We start from the raw sequence: 22,081 nt of genomic DNA, 5'->3' as shown, positions 1-22,081 counted from the left end.
CCATATTGGGCGTATAATAAATTAAGGCACAATCTTGATGTGATGCACATCAAGAAAAACATATGTGACAGTTTACTTGGGACTTTGTTGGAAATAGAAAAAAGTCAAAGGATCATCTAAATTCTCACTATGACTTACAAGAAATGGGGATACGAAAGGAGCTACAACCAAGAGAAGATGATGATGGTAGTGTGAGTTTGGCTAAAACTTGTTTCTACATAAAACCAGAATAGAAAAATTTGTTTTGCACCGTTATGAAAAATGCCAAGTTACCAAAAGGGTGTGCTTCGAATATTTCAAATCTCGTGCAAGTGAAGGAGATGAAAATATCAGGGTACAAGAGTCATAATGCTCATTTTATAATGCATTACTTGCTCTAGGTTGTTGTTAGAAAGGCGTTTCCCAAGAACGTCTCGTTGGCCTTGATTACGTTGGGCAATTTCTTTAGAGCCATATGTAGTAAGGTCATAAGGCGAAGAGATCTTGAAAAAATGCAGTCTGAAATTGTTGAAATAACTTGTGAGCTTGAAAAGATTTTGCATCCAACATTTTTTTGACATAATACCAGATTTGCCTATTCATTTGGTGAATGAAATTAAGCTTGGGGGTTCGGATCATCTTCGTTGGATGTATTCCATTGAGAGGAACCTATGTAAGTACAAGGCATTTATTCGTAATCGATGTCATCCAGAAGCATCAATAGCTGAGGGATTTTTGGTAGAAGAGTTCCTGAATTTTTGTTCGAGATACCTATATGATGGCGTGAAGACAAGATTCAGTAGATACATAACTGTGGATGATGAGTGCCCTCAAAATTTGTCACCTATATTCCCTATTATAGGACATCCAATTGGAAGTAAGAAGAAAAATACTTTTCTCATGGATCCACAATTATGTTATGAAGCCCATCGGTATGCTCTGTTCAATACTGGAGATGAACAAGTGGAAAAGTTTATCGAGTAAGATAAATTATATTATATTTATTTAATTTCTATGTTTCTTTTTCTTTATGATTTGATTGATTATATAAAATTCATGATTACAGGGAACATAAGAATTTAATTGGTAGTCACAGTAGATCAAATGCATGGGAAAGGGCAAGGAAGCATAGTCGGGAATTCAACAATTGGTTTGCAGAAAAAGTTAAAAATATTGAAGAACCCGATTATTTAAGATGGCTAGCTAAAGGGCCTAATACGATCGCCAAATGATATATTGCATATTTTATTAATGGATACCGATTTCATACCATAAAACGGGATTCTCGATGCAAGACTCAAAATAGTGGAGTAACTTTATCGGCAACAACCGATAGCTTTGCTAGCTCTAGGGACCAAAATCCCATCGATGATGAGGTTATCTATTATGGAGCTATTCAGGATATCATTAAGATTGATTATTGGGGTTGTTTTAGCATTGTACTATTTAGATGTGATTGGTTTCGTAACGAAATAGATGAATATGGGTTAACTCGTGTATACTTTAACAAATTATATAGTACAGATGACCCTTTTGTGTTGGAATCACAAGTTTATCAAGTTTTTTATGTAGAGGATCCAGTTGAGAAAGATGTTTATTATGCAATGAATAAAGTACTTGTTGATTTGTATGATTTAGAGGAAGAGAATTGCCCTAATATTGAAGAGGCATTTTGGAGAGAGCCTAATGATCACATTGATTCCTTAAGTGGATTAATTGATGCTGACATTAGATGGTCTAGAGATGACGTACCCGTTGATGTCGTTGATATTCCATCTAATGCACAACATTCAAATGATACAATTATAGAAACATCGGAAGAGGATGATGAGTTTGACGATACTGATTGGGACTGGATGGAATCAGATGATTAAAGAGGGAAATTCTGAAATTCTTTTAAATATATTCTGGTTTGAGTGAGTGATAATATTTTTTACCAATATTTTATAATTACTCTTGTTTCTAATATTGCTCTTTTAATATATTTGTATTTGTTTTTTCCTTTAGCATTTTATTCTGATGCTTCAATTTTGCATGATTTTTGGATCTGGATCTTGTGATATTGTTGCACTTGTTGATAGCAATCGGTCGAGGCTTGAATTGATAGATAATTGAGGTACTGATAATATTTATAACACTTGTCATGTTACATTCTTGTCATGCTATAATACTTATAATTTGAGATCAGTATTCAAGTATTTGCTCTCAAATTCCTCAACCTAAAGCATTTTAATAATCCAATTTAGTAGAGATCTCTGTCCATTTTATAGCCACTCTTTGAATTAGCACACATTTGATTGCTAAATTGGCCCATCAAAGTGTACAGCTCAATACTTGTGTATTCCAATTCCATTGCATGTTATAGCCTCCGGCATATATACAGTTTTCATTCCTTTAATATCATTTCTCAAATGGGGCTTGAGCTTGGCTTCCTTTTCTTGCCCAAGTATTTGATATTTATGTACGGCCATGGACAATCCATCCCGATGCATGCACAAAGAATGCAAAAAAGGGATTTAGGCCTTACTTTGTCTACTGCTTCCTGTCACACATGCTCTTTTTAGCTGTTGCAGCATAGTAAGAGCATATGATTTAGGCCGCGATAACATGCTCATGTGAGTATGTTTCTCCCATTTCTTTCATACCCTTCTCAATGAGCATCTTCTAATGAGTAGAAATAGTGTTCTGTATCGCGGTTAAATCAGCATGTACTTTTTTTCCTCTTCTATGGAGGGAATGAGAGAGGGAGTGAGGGAAAAATATAAGATTGTTCAGCCACAGCGAATAGAAGTGAATCCAATGCCTCGATTTCAGAATCTTAAGATTGTTCAGCCGCAGATTTCAGAAAAATATAAGATTGTTCAGCCACAGCAAATAGAAGTGAATATCAGTATGAAACCTGTCTATGTAACAAACAAAGATTTCTCAGAAGATAATGGTCAGTACTTTGGCTCTTGTTGTGGGGTTTGAGAACCAGCTGAGTAGGAATGTCAACAATCTCGGTTTTGTGATCTTAGCTCTTTACTAATAAACAGACTCACATTTTCACCCACTTTATTGGTGCTTATTAGTAAATATTTCTTACTTTACTAATAAGCACCAAGAAATCAAGTCTTGTGGTACTTGGTTAGGTACTTTCCTAACCATGACTTCAAGTGAAATAAGAATCTAAATCCATCACTTTCTCATTATTAAACTGAAATGGTCCATTATGATTACAACCATCGACAGGCTCAAATGAGAAATCAATGGTGTTGTACTTTCCATCCACCAATTTTCTTGGAGATTTTCAGATAAGGTACAACATCAATTGTGTAAAAATTCTCAAACACTGTTGTTTACTTCTGGCACAGTGTAGCACTGCACTACTATTACTCCATATGGTTTTTTAAGTGTCACGACCCAACTCCTGAATCTGATCGTGATGGTGCCTCTCGTGAAGACAAGGCCAGCCAGTCTAACCCAATTCATCCTTTTAAACAGTTATTTAACACAAATATGGTACAACATGGTTTAATAATACCAAATAGTGGAAAATATAGATAAAATACGGAAACTCAGCCCGACACAGCCCTAACCGGGGTGTCACAAGTCACGAGCATCTACTAGGGTATAAATACAATTGAAAGCCTGGAATGTACAAATACAGACTAATGAAATAAGGAGAGAGAAAAGCAGTGTTGCGAACGCCGGCAGCTACCTTGCTAAACTCTGATGACTCTGCCTCCGATCAGCCAAAACATACCTGAATCTGTACACAAGGTGCAGGGAGTAATGTGAGTACTCCGACTCAGTGAGTAATAAATATAAATAACGGCTGAAAGCAAGAAAACTCGTACAGGTACAAAGCATTCTATACAGAAGCAGTGAAATCACTTAAAACCAGTAAATCAGTGAAGTATCAAATGAAATCTCTTTTAAAATAATTAAAACAGGTAATTTGGCAGTAAATAACAAGTAGAAATCTGCCACTCGGGCTCAGTATCAAAATACAAGTAGAAATCTGCCCCTCGGGCACAGTATCAAAATAACAAGTAGTAATCTTCCCCTCTGGCACCGTATCAAAATAACAAGTAGAAATCTGCCCCTCGGGCACAGTGTCAGTCACTCAATACAGTATAAGCCCATCGGGCTCACTCTCAGAACAGTATCAACCCCGCAGGCTACCTCACAATCACTCATATCAGCCCCTCGGGCATAGTATCAATCACTCAGCATAATGGGTACCCGCGCTCACTGTGGGTGTGCAGACTCCGGAGGGGTCCCTTACGGCCCAAGCGCTATATCAAGCCATCTCGTGGCATCATCACTCAGCATATCCTCACATCACTCAAGCCACCGCGTGGCATATAAAGTATCTCAGGCCATTGGCCTCATATCACTCGGTCTCATATCACTCAAGCCACCGCGTGGCATAAATAGTATCTCAGGCTCTCGTCCTTATATCACTCAGCATATCCTCACATATGGCCCTCAGCCTCACTCAGTCCGAAAATCATCACAAGCCCCTTGGGCATTTGTAAAACATTAGTTCTCAGCCTAAAATATCATTTGAGTTTCAAATCTATATAAAAGTGGCTGAGTTTGTAAAACAATAATCATCAACAGGACTGAGTTTAAATATAAGTAAAAACAGTGAGGAAATAGTGATAAAAATCCCCGAAGGGTTCAAATAATTGGCACGAAGCCTAAATATGGCAATCAGCCCAAATCATGATGATAACAAATCAGTTTCAATCAAATATGCAGTAAAATCATCAATACGGGATGGACCAAGTCACAATCCCCAGTAGTAAAGGACCTCGCACTCATCATTCAGCGTGTGTCTCACCTCAATATAGCACTACAATGTGCAATCCGGGGTTTCAAACCCTCAGGACATCATTTACAATCATTACTCACCTCAATCCGAGCAAAATACTACTCCACAATGCCTTTGTCTCTCAAATCGACCTCCGAATGTCTCGAATCTAGTCATAATAATTCGATACTGTTAATAAAAATTATAGGAATTAATTTCATATGAAATTCTACATTTTCCATTAAAAATCCGAAATTGTACTCAAAATTCGCTCGTGGGGCCCACATTTCGGAACACGACAAAAATTACGAAATATGAAACCTCACCCAACCACGAGTCCAACCATACAAATTTTTCCAAAATCCGACAAAAATTCGGCCTCCAAACCATCAAATCTTATATCAAATCTTTAGGCCCAAATTCCCGATTTATACCTCAAAAACACATATTCTAGCCGGAATATTCAATGATAATTCAATAATATTGACTAACAATGATCATAAGGGACTTACCTCAAGAATTCCCTTGATTTTTCGCTTAAAATTGCCCAAAATCCGAGCTTGGAACTAAGAAAAAAAATGAAGAAAATGGACTGCCCCTTTAACTGCCCAGAAATTTTCGGGGCACTATTCACGCGTGCGGGCACTGTTCATGGGGTACTGTTCACGGTATTGTTCACGGAGTACTGTACACGGTACTGTTCACGGGGGTACTGTTCACCGTACTATTCACGGGGTACTATTTTTGCAATTTTTCTCCAATTTTCCTATGTCCGAAATCACTCCGAGACACCTCCGAAACACTCCCGAGCCCTCGGGGCTCATAACCAAACATATACACTAACTCAAAAACATCCTACGAACTTAACCGTGCAATCAAATTGCCAAAATAACATCATATACCATGAATTAAGCTTTAAAATCCAAGAATTCTTTCAAATTTCATAAAACATCAATTTTTCCATTTTGAGTCCGAAACACGTCAAACACGTCTGTTTTCAACCAAACTTTACAGAAAGTGCTTAAACCATATATAAGACCTGTACCATGTGCCAGAACTAAAATAGGGCCAGATATCATCACTTTCTAATTTAATTTCATTTCCATTTTCCATAAATATTTTTAGAAAATAATTTTACTCAAAAATTCATTTCTAGGGCCTGGGACCTCGGAATTCGATGATTCTTGTTCCTATGAGTCACAAATAATGATACAAATATAGCCCTTCAGTCGAAACTCAATTCAGAGCTCATTTGCTCAGTTCAATACTCATTTCACTCGTTAAACAATTAACTCATGTTTCGTATCAAAAACCCAATCGCGACTTGATGAAATTAGACCAAACTTTCCAGATCAGTGATATAATTCATTATCAAAATTCCAGAAGTTTCGAAATCAAATTTCGATCTCTAGAACTAAAAATGAACCTTTGGATCATTACATGATTATGCTCAAAACGGCAAAATCTTCCAAAAACTCTTCCAAAACTTATCCTAGCCTCATGGGACCCCGACCAAAAATGCCAACATAAGTCATAAAATTATTCAAACCTGCTCCAATCATCAAAACACCTCAAACAACATCAAATTACCCAAAACTCATCGAATTCAAGCCTAAGTTTCTAAAAACTTCCGAAATACTCTTTCGATCAAAAACCCGACCAAACGATGTCCGAATAACATGAAATTTCGCACACACATCACAAATGACATAATGAAGCTACAGTAACTCTCGGAATTCCATTCTAACTACTATATCAAAATCTCGCCTATCAACTGGAATTCACCGAAATACTAACTTCGCCAATTCAAGCCTAATTCTACACCGGACCTCCAAAACCAATTTCGATCACACTCCTAAGTCACAAATCACCTAACGGAGCTAATCAAATCATAAAAATTCCAATCCAAGATTAAATACACATAAGTTAAATTTTGGTCAAACCTTTCAAATTTCAAGCTTCAACTGAGAACTATTCTTCCAAATTCATTCTAATTAACCTAAAACCCAACACCAATGATTTACATAAGTCATAATACACTACACGGGGCAAGTAATGCCCAAGAACTGGCGAGCGAAGTGCAGAAGCTCAAAATGACCGGTCGGGTCGTTACATCCTCCCCCACTTAAACACGTGTTCGTCCTCGAACGTACTTAGAGTTGTTCTAAAAGCCAACCAATAGCTGTATAACTTTACCATGCATATACCCAGGGGTGATCCTACATCACCCTATCTCATATAGGTCCGATAACACAATGTAACAGAACTTTCACAATCAACCTAGCACATAAACCTTAGAACCACATTTCCACTTCTAAAATCGTCTATAAGATCAGAATCTCACATCTATACTTTGAATAAGTCCGAACAAGCTATATTCACCCATACCTGCATCGTCAGGTGCAATTATATCACATACCACATAACTCAAACATATGTAGAGATAAATTCCATTCATAGCAGTTGTACACAACAACCGAATACAGGTAAAAAACCTCTTATCAACTAAAGTCTCATTCCAGCACTTTCATATACTGCCAATGATAATGAAACACGCAATAAGCCATAACCATTTCCCAGATCAACCATTCATGAAGCCACTTTTTTTTTGGCAAATACCAAAGCAAATTTCTGAGCCGAACCTCGATATTATCCTTCCAACATGCTGAAATCGAATCCGTTTTTATTCATTGATGATCCCAACGATCTCATCTAATCCAACACAATTACTCTTCCCGCTCGACTTCCATTATGAAACTCCTATAGAACCGCACCATAGGTGCCTATAACCAACAGATCGTATTGTCTCACAACACAGAAAGGTAACGCATAGATCCTCATAATTGCTAATAGCTCAAAACAACCAAAGAAACACATCCATCGCCAACAGCAACTCGAAGTCAACAAAACCATCTCGATGCTGGACACATATCCCATATAGGTCTACCAATGGACCATACTTCAACTCCAGTTACACACAACAGATAAATAATCCTTCGAAAGTCCACAATGACTGATTCATAGCACATACTAATATCTGACTAACTTACCCACATTTTGCCATCCACAACCATAATCTAACCTTTATATGAGAACTCCTAATATCCAAGTCCATAAAACACATGAATTACCATATCTGATCCCAATTCTGCCACTCTCATATATAACTCACCTCTAGTACCCAATCACCCTACGGGAGATACTCTAAGATTCTTCAGTGCTGCAAAGCAAACCCGAATATCAGCAGCTAACTTGACGAGAAGTGTTGCAATACTACCGAAGTACCATCAAATCAATCACATTGACTCTTTCTGGAACATATACCCTCGTCAAATCACCTCAATTAGCATTACCATTTACTTAATCATCTGGAGATCCCTTCTCAAATCATCTGAAGTTCATTTCTCTAATTATCTGAAACTGCTCGCGCTGCCTAAGAATTTATGACCTTCCATTCAAATCTGAACTGTGGCCTTACACATGCAAATCTCAGTCTTACCCAACATACCGTATAAACCGTACCACTCTAGGATAACTGTGAGAAATTCATATCTTTTCCGAGCCACAAACATCTACGTACTTAATCAGTCAAGAACTTTCCATTGGTCCCATATAGAAGAAAATCACTATACATCCCATGCTACGCATGCCCACAGAAAATATACATCTCCAAACTGCGGAAAAACCATCAAGGACTCTCTGAATTCCCTTTGCACAAATCAGACCTGTCAGGACTGAATCCTCCTAACTCAATCAAGCTAAGCAAACCATCAAAACCTAAGAGCATCGGCGCAAAATACCTGAAAGAACTTATTACCTCGAAAACACCAGGAATTAATCATATCCTTACCATACCGATTCGGTCTACTATAAAGCTACCCTATCTGTCTAAATTTCCTTCTGATTCATCTTCAACTTGATATTCTCTCTTAAATATTCCTAAAAGCACCACATTCGAAATAATTCGCTCTGAAGAACTTCCTGCGGTTCTAAATCCATTACCTCCTGATACTGATACATAGAATCCCATAATTAATATGGAAAACACCATAAGTCTTGACATCTTCCAAGGAAAACTCAGTTTTTATCCATAAGTACAACTTGAAAGCCTCCAATTATTGCATGTAAAATTTTGAACATAATAGGACCATTCTCTAGAGGCATCCACTCTACTCAAATCCCAGTTATATTGATTAACCGAACCACCTGTGCTTCATTTGCAATCTGACACTGCAGAATGTGACCTCATTCCAATATAACTAAGAAACTTCCTGCTCTATGCACCGGGCATTCGTTACCAACCACAACTCAAATCATTCTCCGATTCTCGTACACCCATAAAGCATAACATAGCCTTTATTGAAATTTCCTTTACTCGAGCCACAACTAATTTTCAAATACGCCTCGAACTGGGACCATTAGAGCACATAACCGTGCAATCAACTATTCAATAGTGGACTCCCCCACTTGGCTCAAAGCCATAGGTCAAACACGCACCATAACTCATAACACATACGCTTTATTGCTTCCATAATACCATAGTGAGATTAACTCAATCCTTTATAAGCTCGTGGAACACAGACCATTTGGTACTTCATATCTTCTACAAATCACGTATTTACTCTCATAACAATTAAACCCACTCTCTTAAGTGACCCAAATTAAATTCACATATATATTTCACTTGTAAATGGGATCTTCTAACAGACAACATAAAGATCACACAACTCTAGAACACTTTGCAGGAGATAACCCACCTGCTTCCCCTTAACTAACATTTATGTATACCTTCCACCATCATAAACTATACGCAGTCACTTAGTCTTTCTGAGTCTGAACTCATACCGCAACATGAATTTAGTATTATTTTTTTAATTCACTCACAGCTGGAAACATGAAAAGATTCTTCACACACCTATAACTCGGGGCTATACCTCGAATCAAGATGGAATTCAAGCACCTAATAGTTCTTCTATCCTCCAGTAGACCCTTCTTATCGTTTCCAAATCATATGAATACATCTCGCAGTACTAACATACTCATCACATAGTTACTCAACCGTCACTTCCATTAATAGGGATAATACCGAACATATAAGTTCAAAACACTTGCTCACACAATCAGTACCTTGGTGCTCAAGCCATAGTAAAAGATTCGTCCTCAAGTCCTTCAGACTGGACCAACATCGACTTATAGAGATCACACCTCACCCCTCGATCGGGAAATCACAAACCATCAAGGCACATCTGATACTGAGCGCTCATGCGCGCATACGAACGCGTGGAAGGATTTCAAAAAGTTACATTTCAAGCTGAATCAAAGGACGCACGATAAGAATTCAAGAATGTGAAGTTTTCCTAAAGGTTCTGCAGCCTCTCGAGGATAAATACAGACGTCTCTGTACCGATACGCGAGACTCTACTAAACCTGCTCATGACTCGTGAGATCTATGTAACCTAGGCTCTGATACCAACTTGTCACGACCCAACTCCCAAACCTGGTCGTGATGGCACCTCTCGTGAAGACAAGGCCAGCCAGTCTAACCCAATTCATCCTTTTAAACAGTTATTTAACACAAATAGTACAACATGGTTTAATAATACCAAATAGCGGAAAATATAGATAAAATACGGAAATCCAGCCCGACACAGCCCTAACCGGGGTCTCACAAATCACGAGCATCTACTAGGGTATAAATACAACTAAAAGCCTAGAGTGTACAAATACAGACTAATGAAATGAGGAGAGAGAAAAGCAGTGTTGTGAACGCCGGCAACTACCTTGCTAAACTCTGATGACTCTGCCTCTGATCAGCCAAAACATACCTGAATCTGCACACAAGCTGCTGGGAGTAATGTGAGTACTCCGACTTAGTGAGTAATAAATATAAATAACGGCTGAAACAAAGAAAATAATTACATGCACAAAGCATTCTATACAGAAGCAGTGAAATCACTTAAAACCTGTAAATCAGTGAAGTATCAAATGAAATCTCTTTTAAATAATTAAAACATGTAATTTGGTAGTAAATAACAAGTAGAAATCTGCCCCTTGGGCTCAGTATCAAAATACAAGTAGAAATCTGCCCCTCGGGCACAGTATCAAAATAACAAGTAGAAATCTGCCCCTCGGGCACCGTATCAAAATAACAAGTAGAAATCTGCCTCTCGGGCACAGTATCAGTCACTCAGTACAGTATCAGCCCATCGGGCTCACTCTTAGAACAGTACCAGCCCCGCGGGCTACCTCACAATCGCTCATATTAGCCCCTCAGGCATAGTATCAATCACTCAGCATAATGGGTAGCCGCACTCAATGTGGGTGTGCAGACTTCGGAGGGGCCCCTTACGGCCCAAGCGCTATATCAAGCCACCTCGTGGCATCATCACTCAGCATATCCTCACATCACTCAAGACACCGCGTGGCATATAAAGTATCTCAGGCCATCGGCCTCATATCACTCGGCCTCACATCACTCAAACCACCGCGTGGCATAAATAGTATCTTAGGCCCTCGGCCTCATATCACTCAGCATATCCTCACAAATGGCCCTCAGCCTCACTCAGTCCGAAAATCATCACAAGCCCCTTGGGCATTTGTAAAATAGTAGTTCTCAGCCTAAAATATCATTTAGAAATATCATTTGAGTTTCAAATCTATATAAAAGTGGTTGAGTTTGTAAAACAATAATTATCAACAGGACTGAGTTTAAATATAAGTCAAAACAATGAGGAAATAGTGATAAAAATCCCCGAAGGGTTCAAATAATTGGCACGAAGCCCAAATACGGCAATCAGCCCAAATCATGATGATAACAAATCAATTTCAATCAAATATGCAGTAAAATCATCAATACGGGATGGACCAAGTCACAATCCCCAGTAGTAAAGGACCCCGCGCTAATCATCCAGCATGTGTCTCACCTCAATATAGCACTACAATGTGCAATACGAAATTTCAAACCCTCAGGACATCATTTACAATCATTACTCACCTCAATCCGAGCAAAATACTACTCCACAATGCCTTTGTCTCTCAAATCGACCTCCGAATGTCTCGAATCTAGTCACAATAATTCGATACAGTTAATAAAAATTATAGGAATTAATTTCATATGAAATTCTACATTTTCCATTAAAAATCCGAAATTGTACTCAAAATTCGCCAGTGGGGCCAATATCTCGGAACCCGACAAAAATTACGAAATATGAAACCTCACCCAACCACGAGTCCAACCATACAAATTTTCCCAAAATCCGACAACAATTCGGCCTCCAAACCATCAAATTTTATTTCAAATCTCTAGGCCCAAATTCTCGATTTACACCTCAAAAACACGTAATCTAGCCGGAATATTCAATGATAATTCAATAATATTGACTAACAATGATCATAAGGGACTTACCTCAAGATTTCCCTTGATTTTTCGCACAAAATTGCCCAAAATCCGAGCTTGGAACTAAGAAAAAAAAAATGAAGAAAATGGATTGCCCCTTTAACTGCCCAGAAATTTTCCGGGGAACTATTCACGCGTGCGGACACTGTTCACGGGGGTACTGTTCACGGTACTGTTCACGGGGTACTGTACACAGTACTATTCACGGGGTACTATTTCTGCAATTTTTCTCCAATTTTCCTAAGTCCGAAATCACTCCGAGACACCTCCGAAACACTCTCGAGCCCTCGGGGCTCCTAACCAAATACATACACTAACTCAACAACATCCTACGAACTTAACCGTGCGATCAAATTGCCAAAATAACATCATATACCATGAATTAAGCTTTAAAATCCAAGAATTCTTTCAAATTTCATAAAACATCAATTTTTCCATTTTGAGTCTGACACACGTCAAGCGACGTCCGTATTCAACAAAACTTTACAGAAAGTGCTTAAACCATATATAAGACCTATACCGGGTGCCGAAACTAAAATACGGGTCCGATATCATCACTTTCTAATCAAATTTCATTTCCATTTTCCTTAAATATTTTCAGAAAATAATTTTACTCAAAAATTCATTTCTCGGGCCTGGGACCTCGGAATTCGATGATTCTTGTTCCTATGAGTCACAAATAATGATACAAACATAGCCCTTCAGTCAAAACTCAATTCGGAGCTCATTTGCTCAGTTCAATACTCATTTCACTCGTTAAACAATTAACACATATTTCATGTCAAAACCCAATCGTGACTTGATGAAATTAGACCAAACTTTCCAGATCAGTCCTATAATTCATTATCAAAATTTTAGAAGTCTCGAAATCAAATTTCGATCTCTAGAACTAAAAATAGACCTTTGGATCATTACATGATTATGCTCAAAACGGCAAAATCTTCCAAAAACTTTTCCAAAACTTATCCGAGCCTCATGGAACCCCGACCAAAAATGCCAACATCATTCAAACCTTCTCCAATCATCAAAACACCTCAAACAACATCAAATTACCCAAAACTCATCGAATTCAAGCCTAAGTTTCTAAAAACTTCCGAAATACTCTTTCGATCAAACACCCGACCAAACGATGTCCGAATAACCTGAAATTTCGCACACACATCACAAATGACATAATGAAGCTACAACAACTCTCCGAATTCCATTCTAACTACTATATCAAAATCTCGCCTATTAACCGGAATTCACCGTAATACTAACTTCGCCAATTCAAGCCTAATTCTACACCGGACCTCCAAAACCAATTTCGATCACACTCCTAAGTCACAAATTACCTAATGGAGCTAATCAAATCATAAAAATTTCAATCCAAGATCATATACACATAAGTCAAATTTTGGTCAAACCTTTCAAATTTCAAGCTTCAATTGAGAACTGTTCTTCCAAATTCATTCTGATTAACCTGAAACCCAACACCGATGATTTACATAAGTTATAATACACCACACGGGTCAAGTAATGCCCAAAAACTGGCGAGCGAAGTGCAAAAGCTCAAAACGAACGGTCGGGTCGTTACATTAAGTAACCATTTTGCTTGTTGATAAAATGTTGGGAGATCAAGCCAATGCATTACTTGAGCAATTGAAACCAAATCTATACTTGACTCTGCTCCGTTTTTTATTTCAATTTCAGCCATTGACATCTTCAAAGAGGTACATATGTATTGAACATTCGAAATCTTTGCTGCAAATTGCAGCTGCTTTGGACTTCTATATGTGGCTATAACATTCTTGTAGATCTTAGCCAACTGAGAAAAACAATAATTTAAGAGCATTCAGGATAACAAAAACAGTTTGGAACAACAAGGATGCATATTTTTTGAACTCTTAAATATATTATGCGACGATTAAACATCCCCCAACAGAACATAAATTTTGATAAGTAAGTCAAAAAAAATATTGTTATGTATGTACCTCTTAACTTAGTAGTGGATATCAAAACAGAGGAAAGTCATTTTACTTTACTTAATTAAGTTTTATCAATCCGTTTGTCCATATAATTGTTGTTTGTTTTTATAGTTATAGTTTTTTACAACATTAATCTTTTATTTTTTTCTTCATCTGTGCCTATTTTTAAAAAAACACTTGCTTTAAATATGTTTTGTGCTTAAAGTCCTCAGATCTGGCGATCCTCGATACTTTTCGTCTTTGACTAGCTGGTTTCACTAAAGTTGAGTAAGTTCAGGCTAAATTTTTTGTGCCAAAAATAAATTTCTTTTCAAACTTCAAGGGGTAGGAAAGGGATGTCCAAACATTTAGTGCTTAGTGGATGCAACATAGATATTTGTTCCATTGTGATGCCATCAAGTGATTTTTTATAGAGATTTTTTGTTTTAAAGAGAAAACTTTAAACTTGTATCACTCAAAGGAAGGTATAGTACATCTTTATGGCTCCAGATGTTACTCTTTATTCTTTTCTTTCTTTCAGAATCTAAAGATTGTTCAAAAAATATAAGATTGTTCAGCCACAGGGTTTACCATGACTCTTGTACCTACTGTTTGTATCTTAGCAGTATGAAGTTACTCAATTGATTCTATTGTTAGTATTCAAATACTTCTTGGCTCTCATGTGTATCTAATTTTGAACAGAGGACAGCGGATCATGAATTAGGAAGGGCGCTCAAGTAAAAATAAAAAATTAATAAAATGCATTGCAGCTGGATCGCTTGCATCTTTGTGAAACCTAAAGGTTTCGTCATTGAAAACAAACAGATTTATTAAAGCTCCAAGGTCACTACCTCTGCATTCTACTTCTACACCAGCACAAACAGTACATGAGCAAGTGCAACAAATGCCACTGAACTCTACACCTTCTGCATCACAAGTAGTGCGTGAACAATTGCAGCATTCTACTTCTGCACCAGTACAAACAGTACATGAGCAAGTTCAATAACAGTACACTGAACTCTACCTCTCTTGCATCACAAGAAGTACGTAAATAATTGCAACAACTACTACTGGATTCCACCACTCGTACTTCACAAACGGTACAAGAACAAGTTGAGGATTCTTTCAATCATGAAACAAACGAGCAATCCGAGAAAAAAGGAAAGAACATATAGATTTCAATCATCAAATTCAATAACGTAATGACATTTGGTGATTATTCTTACTTCATATTAATGTAGGTCCTTCTTCTGAAAAACGAAAAAGAGGAAAAACACAAATGCAAAGTGTTAATGGTAGGAAAGACCGAAAGCAAATTGTGCTAAATGAGAACAATCAACCCATAGGTCCTACTAATGATTATGTAAATAAGTTGGGTAGCTTCCTTGGTACATTGGCAAGGAATGCGACATTTTGTCCTCTTAATGTGTTTGATTGGAGGAAACCTGAGACAAAAGAAGATATGTGGAAATATGTCAAGGGCTAAAATTCGCAATATTCAATAGGTGTGTGTGGATATTTCATTTTGTTTACACCAACCTAACTTCTCTAAATTTGTAGGGAAAATATGACATTCATGAAGGTGCAAAAAAGTGGCTTTTTCAATCAATTTCAAATGCTTGGAGAAAGTAAAAAACCAGTTATATAAAGACCATTTTGCACCCTATGAGAATAACAAGCTTCGAACAGAGAATATGCCAGTTGATGTTCCGGATTCTCAATTTAGGGAACTTCTTAGATATTGGAACTCTGATACCTACACGGTAAAACTGAATATTGTTCCATGATTTGCTTAAAATGTCTGATTTTTGTTTATTTAGAAAGCATGTTCTTAGGCGAGAACGAAATGGAATGAATAGTTTGCAATTCATTACACATTTACATGTTGTAGATATTTCTGTGTTCAGAAAGGGAAGTTATAACTTGGTGTTCAGAATTCCAACTTTTGCTTTCTCTACTTGTTATCATTTTAAAATGTTATTCTACTGCATTGTAGCTGACTGGATAAAACAATGTGGAGTAAATCATTTCAAGTTTCAATACTTCAAAACTACTGCATGCTAAACACTGTTACACAAGTTTTAACGTAAGTTGTTGAGATGCTAAATTTCTGTAGACAGTTATCTGAAGTAACTTGCATATAAGTAGCACTTGACTAGTAATACAGTGTATCTATCTCTAGATTATAATTTGCGCTTTAATAAAGAACCAGATATACCATTTTTGAATTCTTTAAGATTGACATACAAAGAGTCAGTATGGTGGTTGTTCAAATATAGAACATGTTATCAACTGCTGCTTTAATGGGAATGACAAGCAAATGATCTTTTTGAGGAAGATAAATTAATGGAACTAGATGGAGAGTAAGCACTAAGAAGCAAGGAGGCTTAATTTGATCTTTTAGCCCAAGTGTAATTTGGCTTCCCCTCTACGCGTCTCTATACTGTTTAGTTTACCAACAAAAAAAGTACAGCCAAAGCGCTAAATCCTTGATTGATCTGGTAAAAAATTCCATTAAGAGAATAAAACATTAAAAACTATTCATTCCATTAGGTTGTGCTTATTCATGCTTATTTATTTATGACTAGAGAACGAAATGTTCATTTACACTTGACTTTGCAGAAAATGAAAGAAATCAACACTGAGAATCGCAAAAAGTTGAGATGTCTAAACACTGCTGGCAAAAAACGTTTTTCTAGAATATGCGAGGTTTTATATTTTTTTTCTTATTATTCTTTTAAATTTGCTAGCCATAATCTGAACTATTTTATACCACTTTTTATGTAACCAGGGAAAAAAGAAAGAAACTTCTGAACCTCCATCAAGTAAGGACATATTTGTGGCTACAAGAAAAAGAAAGCCTGATCGAGTATGCAAGGCCTCGTAATCGGATACTCTTAATAAAATTGGATGAGGTACTAATTTAAAGTTTGTTGATATCATTTGTCTATTATTAGTTATTGACTCAATTTTATATACTTTCTAATCTAAAATTGACTCAATTTGGTCTTGTAGGCTGAAATGGATAGAATACAATCAACAAAAGAAACTAAAGATAGTTGTCAATCAGTTGACGAGTTTGCGTTCGTCATGGGACCTGAGCATCCAGGACGCCTAAGATTGTACGGACGTGGGGTTACCAAGACTTCTTAAAAAGAAAAGTGGGGGATATTGGAACCTCTTTAAGTTCTACCGATGAGATGCTACAATAAAAAATGGTAGAAATGGAAGAAAGGATGCAACAAAGAATGCAGGAAAAGTTTAATGCACAAAAAGATGCCATGGAACTACAAGTTGCAGTTAACATCATTTCACAACTTAAGCGTCTGAATCCATATTTACAGGTTGATCCCAGCATGCTAGCTTTCAATGGTCGTTCACCTGGAGATACTTCCTCTGCACAACAAGTTGTTGTGTAACTAATCAATCGTCTATCTACTGGGAGTAATAATCGAGGTCAGTACGTACTCTTCTTCTCTTCCACCTCCTCCTTCTTCTTCTTCTTCTTCTTCTTCTTCTTCTTCTTCTTCTTCTCCTTCTGTTGGTTTTCTACTACCACTGCTCTTTTTGATAAGGCATAGTAACTATTTGACGGGAAATATTTTGGTAGTAGAGCTAGAAATATTTTTGATAAGCAGTAGAGCGCAAATTGGTGTGCTCACGTGAAAGTAGAGCGCAATTTTATATGCTTCTTATTGGTTCTCCAATCAAAAATAAAAGAAAAGTCTCCTGCTTAAAGTTCCCCTCCGAACAAAAAACAAGAAATCATGCACTGTACCTTGGTATCTTAATAAACAACAAAAAATAAATTCATGTGAGGAGCATAGCCTCCTTTTAAAATTTGATGCAAAGGAGTATATGTTCTAGAATCAACAACAATCGTCTGACATAAGATAAAATCTTTTCAATGCCTTTTTTTGGATCTCCACAAAAAGCTGGTTCCCATAGTGCTCAGCTTGTTACTTGATAAAAATTCTATGCTAATTAATCCTTCTTTTTAGCATCACCATCAGACTTTTCCACAGTTTCAGCAACACTTTCGGATGGACCATCTTCTGATGGCTTTGCGCTCTCTGATGCAACACCTTCTAAGATTGGCTGATATGATAGTTCTATTTAACTGTATATCTAAATGTATTTATATTGTTTGATAACTTTAGGTTGTCTTAATATTGGATGGACTTCACAAAAGTCAGGCATTGGCCTTGGCAGTAGGATTTTTCATTTATCCCCTATCCCCCATTTTTTGTCGTTTGCTCTTTCCATTATATTTGGCATTAGCTTATAAAAGCCAAGGCTAGAATGGTTAAAAGTTGTTATTAGTTATTGTTTAGGGTCATGGTCTAACTTTTCTTTGTAGCTACTGATATATAGAAATCATTCTCTAGCCAACAAAGGCTAAAGTTATTTATACAGTTCTCACAACTAGAAAGTATAGGGGAATCTATACAATATTTGTGTAGCGTGGGTGGAAGGTCTGATTACTATAATGCATTCTGATTGAAATCAGTTGGACTTGTTCTCATTCATAATGGAATCTTAGATGTATATTAGGGATATGTCTTGACCTGGTTGTTTGTATGCATGTAGTTCACAAGCATATATCTGAAATCAGCTACATATCTGGTCTTTATAATTTTATAATTTGTTAGTCATAGCAGTGATGTAATCTTAGGTTGTGATATTTTTGCAGTGATCCTAAAAATAGTTGGAAACATAATCTCTTGGCTACTTTATATTACAATAAATTATATTCTTTAAGAGATATGACATGTTGCGTCTAGTATACTTCAAAACTGCCTGTTTTAAGTGCTGAAATGTTGGAATTTTCTCAACTTACAAAGTTACAATTAGAAGAATGAAAGGGAAGATGCAACCAACCCATTCTCTACTTATAAAGTTACAATTAGAGAAAATTCTACTATACCCATTCTTATTTAATGACTTTATTTATTCTCTTTTGTAGGTGGAGCAACTGAAGAAAGGGAAAATGGAGAAGGTGGAGCAACTGAAGAAAGGGAAGATGGAGATAGTAAAGATCTAGACCTTACTTAAGAAGAACTTTGAGTTATTATCGATATTCTTGGAGTCTTTTGTTATAACATTTGAAATTTTAACTTTTGAAGTGTTGAACTATAAAACTTATGTAATTGGGTTAAAACATTTGTTATTATCGTTATTCTTAGATTATTGGACATGAAAGATTATGAAGTGTTTTATCTTTTTATTTATATAATTTCCAGGTTATAATTACAAATATTTCCACGTAGTAATGTCAATAAAACGTTTAAAATAGCCTAATAGAACCGTTGCAATAAGCAAAAATGTCGTTTCCATAGACATTCTAAATCGTTCCTATTGGTCTTCAAATCATTCCAAAAAGTGTGATAAACTGATGTAATTAGCAATTGAAACCGATGCAATAGAAACAAAACTGTTACAATAGTTGTAAATAAACGTTGCAATAGCATATACAACCGTTGCAACAAACTAAATTGTAACAGTTTCTAACCATTGTAGTAAATAATATGGTAACAGTTTACAACCGTTGCATAAACTATATGGTAACGGTTTTCAACCGTTCCAGTTGAAATGAACACTCGTCGCTTCAGACAAAAGGAAAACCATTGCGATAGCTGGATCTATAGCAACGATGTGGTCAATCGTTGCTAAAACCGTTGTTGTAGATCTATTGGCACGCGAGCGGATGTCACAGCCGCTGAACCGTTCCAATATATCTATGGCAACGGTTAACCTATCAATTGCAACGGTTTACCTGCTGTTGCCATAGGCCTATTTTCCAGTAGTGGAGTGTCGTGGAACTACTCGGCCTATAAGATCATATTGTACCTGCATCTCAGGTCCTAAATGGCTTCAACATGGCAAGCGAAACAACAAAGGGAGAGATTATTTTGCTAGTAAATGTAGCCGGGACCATACAAGACACTATATTCCATGTCATCGAATGTGACATGAGGTATAACGCACTCCTTGGGAGACCATGGATACACAACATGAGGGTAATGTCTTCAACTCTTCACCAGATGATGAAATTTCCAACAGAGGAAGGAGTGAAAACACTCTACGGAGAGCAACAAAATCAACTATCGAAGAGCTAGATCAGGTCATCTTGATCGAATACATGCCCGAGAAAAAGGTATACCTGGGAATGGGATTGACCCCCGAACTCAGGAAAAACTCATTCAATTTCTTATTGACAATATGGATTTCTTTGCTTAGTCCCATTTAGATATGACAGGGATTCCATCGGAAATCAACACGCATCGGCTAAGAACTGATCCCAGGTTCAAATCGGTAAAGCAAAAAATGAGGCCTCAATCCAAGGTAAAGCATGCTTTCATAAAAGACGAGGTAACCAAACTTCTTAAAATAGGATCTATTCGGGAGGTAAAGTACCTCGAGTGGTTAGCCAATGTAGTTGTAGTTCCTAAAAGAGAAAACAAACTTAGAATGTGCGTAAAATATAAGGACTTGAACAAAGCATGTCCGAAAGATTCTTTCCCCTTGCCAAACTCGTATGATTGATGCCACCGCTGGCCACGAGACCCTAACTTTTCTCGATGCCTACTCCGGGTACAATCAGATTCAGATGAATCCGGGGGACCAGGAAAAGATTTCGTTTATTACTAAATTTGGAACTTATTGTTACAATGTAATGCCCTTCGGGCTAAAAAATGCAGGAGTTACATACCAATACCTAGTTAACAAAATGTTCGAAGAACAAATAGATAAAACAATGGAAGTCTATATTGACGATATGTTGGTTAAGTCCCTGCGCGTAGAGGACCATTTAGTTCATTTGCAAGAAATATTTACAATCTTGAGGAAATACAACATGAAGCTTAACCCGGATAAATGTGCTTTCAGAGTCGGTTCGGGTAAGTTCCTCGGCTTTATGGTGTCAAATCTAGGTATCGAAATCAACCCTGATAAGATCAAGGTTATCGAGGATATCACGATCATGGATAGTGTGAAGGTCGTGCAAAGGCTAACATGGTGAATAGCTGTTTTGGGTCGATTCATTTCGAGGTCATCAGATCGGAGTCACCGGTTCTTTTCCTTGCTCCAAAAGAAAAAGGATTTCGTGTGGATCGTGGAATGTCAGCAAGCCTTAGAAGAATTAAAGCTATATTTGTCGAGCCCGCCTTTGCTTCATACCCCGAAGGTAGATGAAAAACTTTATCTATACTTGGCAGTGTTCGAGATAGCGGTAAGTGGGGTACTAGTTCGAGAAGAGCAAGGTACGCAATTTTCTATTTATTAACTCTAGGAGATGCTGAAACTAGATACCCTCACGTAGAAAAATTAGCGCTTGCATAGATAAGCGCATATAGAAAGCTAAACCATATTTTCAATATCATCCTATATGTGTTTTAACCACTTACCCCCTTCGAAATATTTTGCATAAGCCCGAGCTATCGGGCCGATTGGCCAAATGAGCCATCGAACTTAGCGGGCACGATATCAAATATCAACCCTGAACAACCATCAAGTCTTAAATCCTAGCTGACTTCATGGCCGATTTTACGCCGACCCTCGTACCCGAAGTAGAGAAAGAACGCTTGCTAAGCTCGGGTACAACATCGGGGGTATGGAACCTTTTCACAGACGGTGCCTCGAATGTAAAGAGGTCCGGCTTGGTATTGTCTTGAAGCCACCCACGGGTGATGCCATTAGGAAATCTATCAAAACTCCAAGATTAACTAACAATGAGGCCGAGTATGAGGCCATGATTGCAGGTCTCGAGCTAGCTAAAAGCTCGGGAGCAAAAGTCATTGAGGCCAAGTGCGATTCTCTATTGGTGGTAAACCAAGTGAACAAAAGCTTCGAGGCTCGAGAGTATAGAATGCAACGGTACTTGGATAAACTACAGGTAACTTTACACTGATTCAAGGAGAGGACTTTGGTTCATGTGGCTCGAGAGCAAAGAGCAAGGCC

The 22,081-nt window shown here is 37.3% G+C and overlaps 1 protein-coding gene across 1 annotated transcript; it reads left to right on the top strand.

Moving 5' to 3' along the window:
• The first annotated feature begins 2,706 nt into the window (after positions 1-2,706).
• On the top strand, positions 2,707-17,275 carry LOC138888268 (uncharacterized). Its single transcript, XM_070170099.1, has 5 exons — positions 2,707-2,917; positions 15,364-15,586; positions 15,705-15,885; positions 16,914-16,991; positions 17,138-17,275. Exons 1-5 carry the CDS (start codon positions 2,707-2,709, stop codon positions 17,273-17,275), a joined length of 831 nt encoding a protein of 276 aa, XP_070026200.1.
• Positions 17,276-22,081: the final 4,806 nt, after the last annotated feature.

The sequence above is a fragment of the Nicotiana sylvestris genome, chromosome 3 (assembly GCF_000393655.2).
Source record: "Nicotiana sylvestris chromosome 3, ASM39365v2, whole genome shotgun sequence".
NCBI classification, from domain to species: Eukaryota; Viridiplantae; Streptophyta; class Magnoliopsida; order Solanales; family Solanaceae; genus Nicotiana; species Nicotiana sylvestris.
The sequence above is the reverse complement of the archived record's forward strand: the minus strand, read 5'-3'. Positions and strand labels throughout refer to the sequence as shown.